The sequence below is a fragment of the Sorghum bicolor genome, chromosome 2, assembly GCF_000003195.3.
Source record: "Sorghum bicolor cultivar BTx623 chromosome 2, Sorghum_bicolor_NCBIv3, whole genome shotgun sequence".
In the NCBI taxonomy this organism is placed as follows: domain Eukaryota; kingdom Viridiplantae; phylum Streptophyta; class Magnoliopsida; order Poales; family Poaceae; genus Sorghum; species Sorghum bicolor.
Window position 1 is genome coordinate 77605393 of NC_012871.2, and position 9448 is coordinate 77614840.

At 40.0% G+C, this 9448-nt stretch overlaps 1 protein-coding gene across 1 annotated transcript; it reads right to left on the bottom strand.

The window, feature by feature from the left end:
- On the bottom strand, window positions 4669-8840 carry LOC8084994 (phosphoinositide phospholipase C 2). The gene is made up of 7 exons (XM_002463401.2): window positions 8065-8840; window positions 6654-6789; window positions 6245-6502; window positions 5922-6166; window positions 5612-5729; window positions 5244-5477; window positions 4669-5140 (listed from the first exon to the last, which is right to left on the bottom strand). Exons 1-7 carry the CDS (start codon window positions 8601-8603, stop codon window positions 4847-4849), a joined length of 1824 nt encoding a protein of 607 aa, XP_002463446.1. The 5' UTR covers window positions 8604-8840; the 3' UTR covers window positions 4669-4846.

Here is a 9448-nt window from a genome sequence, read left to right on the forward strand (position 1 = left end):
TTGATATGGATTTGGTCATAAAATTTGATTTGTATAATTTATTTTTGATAGGTTGTACATTTGAGAATAGAAGATGGACACGTTTTGGAATCAGACTCCGTGTCACGCTACACAAGAGCTATTAGCATATATAAGTCTGGACAGCTGTTGTGCAGTAGTTAGAGGAAGACAAACCAAAAGAATAGACCGACCAAACCAAAATCGTGGGGTGAGAAGTTTTGTCTCTTTATTATTATACTAGCAAAACATACTTATGCGTTACAATGGAAAAACTATTATATATTTAGTTGGTCAATGAAGAGCAAAGAAAAGAGGTTATCTGCGCGTTCTGATATGAGATTTCGATGGGCACTTGCTTCGTGCCAGCGAGTGGTTTGACGGACTTCATGCAGAGTCCCATAATGGTGCATGCTACAATGCACAACACACGCCGAGTCTTAGTCCCCGCAGCGACAGATGCTGAGTCACGCACCTTGTGGTGACACACGGTCAATGCCAGCCCTGACCAACCAACTCAAGAAGACAACATCGGTCTTTGGTTGCCCTTGTTTAGTTCCCAAAATATTTTGTAAAATTTTTTACATTTCCCATCACATCGAATCTTGCAGCACATGTATGAAGCACTAAATATAGATAAAAGAAATAATTAATTACACAGTTTACCTGTAATTTGTGAAACGAATCTTTTAAGCATAGCTAGTTCATGATTGGACAATATTTGTCAAATACAAACGAAAGTGCTACTATTCTTATTTTACAAATTTTTTTGAAAGTAAACAAGGCCTAGTTTTCTTTTTTCTCCCGGTCTTCAGGTAGAGAAGGAGGCGAGGAGCCACGCCACACTCTAATCGTGAATAGCGAGTTCGTGTCGCGTTGACGCACACACGCGGAACTGAGCCACGCCGCCGTGGAGAGTTGGATGTCGGGGAACAACACACGACAACGGCGACCATGGAGGGAATATATTTATTCATATGTTTTTTACATTTTAAAACTCAACAACTTAAAATTTATTATTATTTATATTCCTAATGTTTGACTCAAACTTTATCCAGAACGACTTTCTTTAATTATATAGGTATGGAGGGAATATATAGTTGGATTCCCTTTTGCTTTGTAAGTAAAATTAGTACATAAATATTATAAGATTTTATATGTGTAATGGTCTAGAGGGGCCCATCATGACAAATTCGTCGGAGGGCCTTTAAAATCGTAGGACGAGCACTGCACACTCTAAGCCGGTCTTGCGTATTCTTTACTCATCCCTCCACCGTTGCATTACTTGTTTTTCTGTGGCTAGAGTCCTTGCCAAGACGGGCGTTTGAGATGGGGACACCCTCGGTGCCTCCGCTTCCTCCTCTATTACTGGCTGCTCCCGCGCTCTCCTGCACTTCCACTAGGGCCAGAACCCCACCCCACCCCACGTCATCGATCCACGGCATCCTGATGTCTCCAATCGCGTTCAGTCTGCCCGTCCCTGCAGCGGCGGTGCCATCCCAGCTCCCAATCGGCAGCGATGGCCTTGACCTTACGGTGCCCCAACCACATAACGCTGAAGCTCCTGTTGGCCCCACGCCTCTCTGACCCACCCTGCTCAAACGGCGCCTATCGCCGCCCGCCCTCATCAATGCCGCTGCTTGGGTTAGGGCGCCGGGCCGCCGCCATCGCTTGCTGCAGCACCATTCCGTCGACCGCCCTCAGGATCTCTCGGAGGCACAGCGTGGTGGCGTGGCTTCAGTGTTTCGAGCGTCCGACGACGTGCGGAGCTCGACCGCTAGAGCATGGTGCCCGGCGTGCGTCCGTGCCTGCTGCATCGTCTAATCCCGTCCTCCATTCCTCCCAGGGCTTGGAGTGTGCGGCGGCATCCGGCGCCCAGCCACTCGGTCACGGTGGCTGGCGTGCAGCGGTTCTGCCGCCTCCCTCCGTCCGGCCGCCTACTTCCAGGATGCTCATACCACTCGACCGCCGGCGCGAACCAGATTTTGGATTCGAGCTCAACGTGGGCGACGCCTGCGATGTGTTCGATAAAATGCCCACATAGTAATTATGATTCAATATATTGTTATATTCTTATGCATGTCAGCATGTGTGTTCTGGTGGCAGTGAAATCGATGCTTGCTTTGAACTGTTAAAAAAAATACCCGATCAAGTGTTAGATTTCTGAACATGGAAATATTTGAGTACTCAGAGGAATACATAGAAGTCTGAACATATTGAGTCCTCAGAGGAATACATAATTACATAGAACATAGAAGTCTGAACATTTTGAGTTCTTGGAGAAATATACATAGAAGTCTGAACATGCAAGTGTTAGATTTATCCGAATTAGCTTACTGAATTAAAGGTTCCCAAATTTTCTGCTAGGTCCTAAATTATGGGTTCCTAATTACGGATTTCCTATTTCCTAGGATCACCAACAAAAATAAGTCACGTGATTACTGACAACAAAGTCTGAGATATACAAAACTGAGCCTAAACTGGAACTGGTGGAGTCTTCAGATACCTTAGAGAGAAGCAAGAGGCTGTTGATTAGCAGTGTTGGAATTTTTAGTCTTAAGAAAGTGTGGACTTCAGTGTGAACAATTGAACTGTATGATCAGATGCTTGGTCCAGCCACATAGTCATATCATTATTGGGGGCCATAAGCACAATAGATAAGTTATAGTAGTACAACTTGTTTTGATTTATGTTCAGGATAGAAAAAAGTTCATGATGGAAAAAATACAGGAGTCCATCTTATTATGTCAGTGATTCTCTTGCTCATCTTGTTATGGCAGTGATTTATGTTGCCATTACTCGTACTGCCAACATTCATATTTGGGAATTTACAGGTAACCAGTAAAAATTTGGATGCATACATTTTTTTCTGTACATGGGAAATGTTCAATTGATCATGCAGAAACTAGCGAACGAATGTAGAACTATCCTCAGGATTGTCTTCATTTGGAAATTAACTAGATCATGAATATTGGATTATTTTTATGAGTATTCCACTATCTCTTTCTGTGACACAAATTCTTGTTAACTGAATTGAGTTAATTTACCTTTTTAGTTTTTCTTGCACATCGAAGCTGATTGCACTTGTTCACTGCAAACACACCATTGCAACATTCTCAAGAGAAATGAAATTAGAAAGTAGTATCAAGTTTTAAACCATTGTAACATTACTTGGCTGCATCTTCGTGAACAAGAGCATGGACCAGAGTTTTAGCAGGCTGTATAACTTCTGGTGGGCTATTTCCTTGATCTGGTGAGGAGCATAACTTCCTTTACCTATTCTGCTTGTAATATCTTCGGTGTTCATATTAATTGGCTTATTCTGCATGCAACACTTTGGGACAGAGAAAAGTTGGGTAGACATATGACAGATTTATACTATTAAAAAATGGCAGATTTTTATGTTATTGTATAAATTCACAAGTTATGCCATTCACAAAATAATTATTGTTCTTTCCCTAACAACTGATTTGTAAATTGTAGCCGGGTATATGACAGATCTATGTTATTGGATAAACTGATGTCAGGTACTATTCTTATGTCATATGATTTGTCCGTGGACTTCAAAGCCTTGCCCTCACTAACATGACAGCATAGTTCAGGACAGCAAGTGCACTGTATTGAATTGTAAATTGGAATATTGTAGGTTTATTAGTTTGTTTAGGGGAGATTGTGATCTGTCGCACGTTACATGCATTATGCCATTATGTGTTTTCCTTCTAGCACTATGCAAACCTATGGTGATCTTGAAATCAAATTGGCCCTCTATACTCATTTCTTTTATGCTGATATATGTATTCCTAAGAAAACCAATTTGGGTGAATATATACATGGAGTTTCCATCCGCCCATGTATTTTGTAACACTATTGGTTCATATATATTTGTTGTGTTTTTTGTTGGGCTCCAGTGAAAGCGACATGTTGAGAAACTCGCATTACCAGCATGTAAGGTTGGGGTCCAAATCACTTGCAAATGAGATATTAGAGCTGGATCAGGTATGTCATTCAGCCACTTACCGCTTTTCTTTTCCGTCCAGATTGGTCATGGCTAATTGATGTGGATTGTGTTTCTGAATTTCTACTTCCTAATTGGTGTTCAGCTGCCACAGACAAGGTAAAGTGCACGCTTGGTGAATTGTTTCCCGTTGCAACGCATGGGCATTTACCTATTAGAACTCATTTTCGAATGTAGCTATTTGGAAAAAGTATTTGTACCTTATTATAACTTATTTCTTAATATTTTTCTTTACTTATTATTTTTATTGTTATGTAGTATCATATTTTTGGTCGGATTCGGATTCGAATACGGATAATGTCAACAATACCGGATAAGATACGATTGGATGTCGACATCATAAATATACGATTTAAATATTCGGATACGGATACGGTATCGGATATTAAACATTCGGACTCGGATACGGACAGATCTCAACCCCTCTAAACGAATTCGGTCTCGAGTACCATTTTCATCCCTAATCATGAGGTATATATATCCCGAAGTACGGGCATATTTTGCTAGTAAGAATTAAGAATACATTGCGATATGCTTAAACGTGAATGTTTAAAAGAAGATTTGCATTGAGAATTCATCTTTGCGCTTGTGGCAATGACACAGCTGGGTTTAATTTAATTTATTCATAAGGACGCTGCCTTATTATTATTTGATCATAACAACGGAACGGAAGGAATTGTTTGCTGATCAAGTGTTGCACATATCATCCAATCCAAGCAATCTATCTATGTACAAAGCACGCTCAGGTTGCAATGTTCACACAAGATACATAATAATATGGAATGTATATATCAATCAATGCAATCGTCGTCTCACTCACGGTAAGACATCAGGCTAGGCAAACTCGAAACGCATGAGAAGCTTCACGTTGTTGTACTTGTTCCCTTTGCGGTCGAAGAGCGCCACCGCCCGGATCCCCGGCCGCAGCTCCGACACCGGCAGCACCGTCTGTCCACCGAAGTCGTCCTTCTCCGACATGTCGTACTCGTGCACTTCCACCCGCAGCAGAGCGATCTCCGGGACCGTCAGCGGGAAGCTGAACTCCTCCTCCCACACCGGCATCCAGTTGTCCTCGATAGCCTTGGTCTTCTTCATCACCGAGTCTGCTGGGACCCCAGCGATCCCAACCTACCACCACATCAGCATTTCTTACTCAGCTCATGCATGCTGGAATGCGTGCTCCACTCCACTACGATATGCTGTTTGGATTAATTCATTAATTTTACCATACCCGTGTGTAGAAATCTGGAGGAGAATATTGATCGAAGTGTGTCTGCTTGAAGTCCATTCGCCACCCATCGCCCATGTACACCTTCACCTTCAAGGTTTTCTTCACAGGTTGGGGTTCTCTTGGGTCAAAGACTTGTGGTTCTGTCTGCATCAAGAAATCTGGCTTCTTCACATAACCGCACCCACCGTTCGCTTTATAAAATCCGTGCATTAGCCAAAGCGCTCTTCCATATCCCTGAAAAAGAAAATATAGGATTGTCATTATGATAAAAGTGTAAGCACATGAGATTCAAAACAGTCAGGTCAGTGAGCCGAATTAGCATGAAGAGCTAGCCCTGTCGTACTTGGATCAACAGCTCAGAAACATACCTGCATATTGAATGCCACCATTTGAGCACCATGCACCCAACCAATAAACGGGTTGTAGTTAGATGAAGTGACTCGAGTGCCCTTCGGGTATATCCTCAATATGTTCCTCTGCGTGAACCTATTTTATTTGGAACAGAAGAAGCTGAGCTCTTCAGCAAGGGAAACAAACTAGATAGGATACAGTGGGCCGGTATTTTCTTTTCAGGGTTCAGTTCGGTGCATGCAGGAAGATGATATCTTAATCTACTACCGCTGTCAAAATATAAAGGGAGGAATGTGCTGATAAGAGTATCCATAAGTATATGTGTACCTCACAATTTCTGTGGCGTGATCCTCTGCCACTTTGGCAAGTTGTTGCTCGCTCAAACTGAGACGCCTAACTTTTTCTGGATCACTCTTCAAGGCATCAGCTAGAGAGCCTTTTGGCTTCCCTGCTCTGATTGTGATAAGGTGTTTATACTGTGGAGCTAAATGTGGTTGCATTTTCTGTTCTTCCTCCTCATCATCGTCGTCGTCATCATCTTCTCTTTGGTGTCCTGGGGCATCATCGTCGTGCTGCCAGAGGGAACAGCAATTGATTGTTGATTGCAAAGGTTGAAGGAAAGGATTAGTAGAGATGTAGCAGGTCTATACCTTTTTTGCGGACTGGATCTCAGTCTGAAAATCCGGTACTTCTTTTCCCCACGCGGCATCATCATTAGCCCCTTTGGCAAGATGGAGGTCAGCATCACCCTCTTTCATGGTGTCATCAGCCTTGGCTTCAAGGTACTCCTTGGGGGGCTTTGTTGAGAGGAGGACACGGCCCTTGAGTTGTTCAGGTGATGGGAATTCTTTGAGGTGATCGGAGTCAGGCGGGTAGTACAGTATGTCACCAAATACATCAAGAACCATCTGACGGATTGACCGATTTCAGGAAGCACGAGGCGGAATGCACATGTTATTATGTCAGAAGAGAAGTGCAAAGGTCGAGGAAGAGGCAACAATTGGCTATGCATTTATTGATTTGAGGAAGAGAATAAAATAGGGCTAAATATATAAATACCTTGGCAACTTTTTCCTGGAGTTCAGAGGGAAGGTGGTCTTCAAGCGTTATGATGACAGGATAGGGAGATGCAACAAAGGCATATTCTTTGATGGATATCAAGCATTTGATGAGCGAAACTGGGGTGGTCAGTGTCCTGTTTATTAGAAAGTGAACTCATATTGGCTGGCATGGCGATGCTCCAAGGATTAATTGATTAATTGGAGGAAATAAAGTAAGTATTTGTCGAGTTTTACACTTGAAGAGCAAAACAGCACAGTAGGTAGCATAGAACAGAAAGGTAAAGACGCAATATATACATGACAATCGTTGTTTGATTGTTGAGACGAGACGAGACGAGAATGAGACACTAGTATAGTATGGACTGGTGGATGAGGTGGCCGGCCACCACACTAACACCAGGTGGTCCTCTGCTATTGTAAGGGGAGGCTGGAGGACGACCATGGATTTTATTTATTTTATTTATTTAGGAACAATATAGTTGACTGATAAATTGTAGTATTATGTTGCTAGCATTTTGAAGAAGGCATGCATTATATTGCAGGTTATTATTGTAAGAGTCGCGTTATAATATAATATAATATAATATAATATAATATAATATAATATAATATAATATAATATAATATAATATAATATAATATAATATAATATAATATAATATAATATAATATAATATAATATAATATAATATAATATAATATAATATAATATAATATAATATAATATAATATAATATAATATAATATAATATAATATAATATAATATAATATAATATAATATAATATAATATAATATAATATAATATAATATAATATAATATAATATAATATAATATAATATAATATAATATAATATAATATAATATAATATAATATAATATAATATAATATAATATAATATAATATAATATAATATAATATAATATAATATAATATAATATAATATAATATAATATAATATAATATAATATAATATAATATAATATAATATAATATAATATAATATAATATAATATAATATAATATAATATAATATAATATAATATAATATAATATAATATAATATAATATAATATAATATAATATAATATAATATAATATAATATAATATAATATAATATAATATAATATAATATAATATAATATAATATAATATAATATAATATAATATAATATAATATAATATAATATAATATAATATAATATAATATAATATAATATAATATAATATAATATAATATAATATAATATAATATAATATAATATAATATAATATAATATAATATAATATAATATAATATAATGGTAGTAGTAGTAGTTATACAACAACAACAACATCATCATCATATATAAAACGAAGAAAGAAGAAAGAAGAAACGGATAGACGACATTACTAGCTAGCTAGTACCTTCCGTGCAGGATGTTGATGTCGTCCTTTGTTGAATTTGGCCACATGTCGAGCTCGATGACCCTGACCCCTCTCTGCAGCGCCTTGATGATGGGGACGTCGCTGCAGTCGCTGCTGAGCTGGTTGCCGGTGAGGTAGGAGTTGTGTCCGGTGTAGATGAAGTAGTGGGAGAGCGGGCGCGTCATGTCGTGGTGCACCTGGTGGTGTCGGAGGGGCGGGTTGAGGTCGTGCGAGAAGAGGTAGCGGTGGAAGTCGTCGAGGGCGAGGAGCGGGCGGGCCAGGCGCGGGAGGCGGGCGCGGTGGCCGCCCTGGTGCTGCTGCAGGCGGATCTGCTCCAGCAGCCGCTCCACCTCGGCGTCGTCCAGCCGCGACGCCTCCTCCTGTGTGGCGTCCAGGTAGCGTCGCAGGCCGTCGGCGCCCATGTGGGTACCCCCGCCGGTGTGGAGGGAGAAGAGGGCGCGGACGTCCTCGGGCGGCGGCGCGTCGCGGGCGTGGAACCGGCGCTTGAAGATGAGGCAGCACTTGTACGTGGTGCCCATGGTGGTGGGAGTGCTGCGGACGGAGAGGAACCAACGTCCCTAGGCGAGGCGGGGCGGGGCGGGGCCTCTCAATAGGAAGCTAGACTAGAGGAACTCTGAGGAAGAGGAATAGAGAGAATTGGGGGAGCCGGCCGGCCGGCCGACCGACACCCGACCCGACCCGAGGAAGGAGAGAGAGAGAGAGACTGCTAGATACAGGACCACGTCAGAGCGGGGCTGCCAAGGGATGTACTAGGAGGTTGCTTAACTGTCTCTTGTAATCTATCGACCCGACTTGTTAAAAAAAAATAGATACTTTATCATTTTTCTTGTATTTGATAAATATTATTTAATTATAAATTAATTAAATTTAAAAGATTTCTTTTATAAATTACAGTTAAATTATATAATTAATTATTTTTTATCTATATTTAATGTTTTATACATGTGTTTGATGTGATAAGAGATTAAAAAATTTTGCAAAATCTTTTTAGAAACTAAAACAAAAATTTTGTAGGAGTACAGTTCAATGCCGTGTCGGCAGCTAGCCACGCATCGCGGTCTACGCTAGCGAACAACTGTCTTTTTTGTCCTACGTTACAAGAAAAAAAAACTCTCAAACTTTAATAAAAAAATAAGATTTAACAGCACATTCTATTTTATTATCCTTCGTAGGAAATTTAATAGCACTCTCCAACTTCAATAAAAAAAGATTTGATAGTACATATCTATTTATTATCCTTGGTACTAGTAGTAGGAAACTTAGGTCTTGTTTAGATACACCCAAAAACCTAAAACTTTACAAAATTCTCCGTCACATCGAATCTTACGGCACATGCATGAAATATTAAATATAAATAAAAAGA

Coding starts and splice junctions, on each gene's coding strand:
- LOC8084994 (XM_002463401.2), bottom strand. CDS start 8,603: ATGGGCACCACGTACAAGTGCTGCCTCATCTTCAAGCGCCGGTTCCAC. Junction 5,730..5,921: donor CACGCCACAGAAATTGTGAG/GTACACATATAC, acceptor CAAATAAAATAG/GTTCACGCAGAGGAACATAT. Junction 5,478..5,611: donor TGGTGGCATTCAATATGCAG/GTATGTTTCTGA, acceptor TTTCTTTTTCAG/GGATATGGAAGAGCGCTTTG.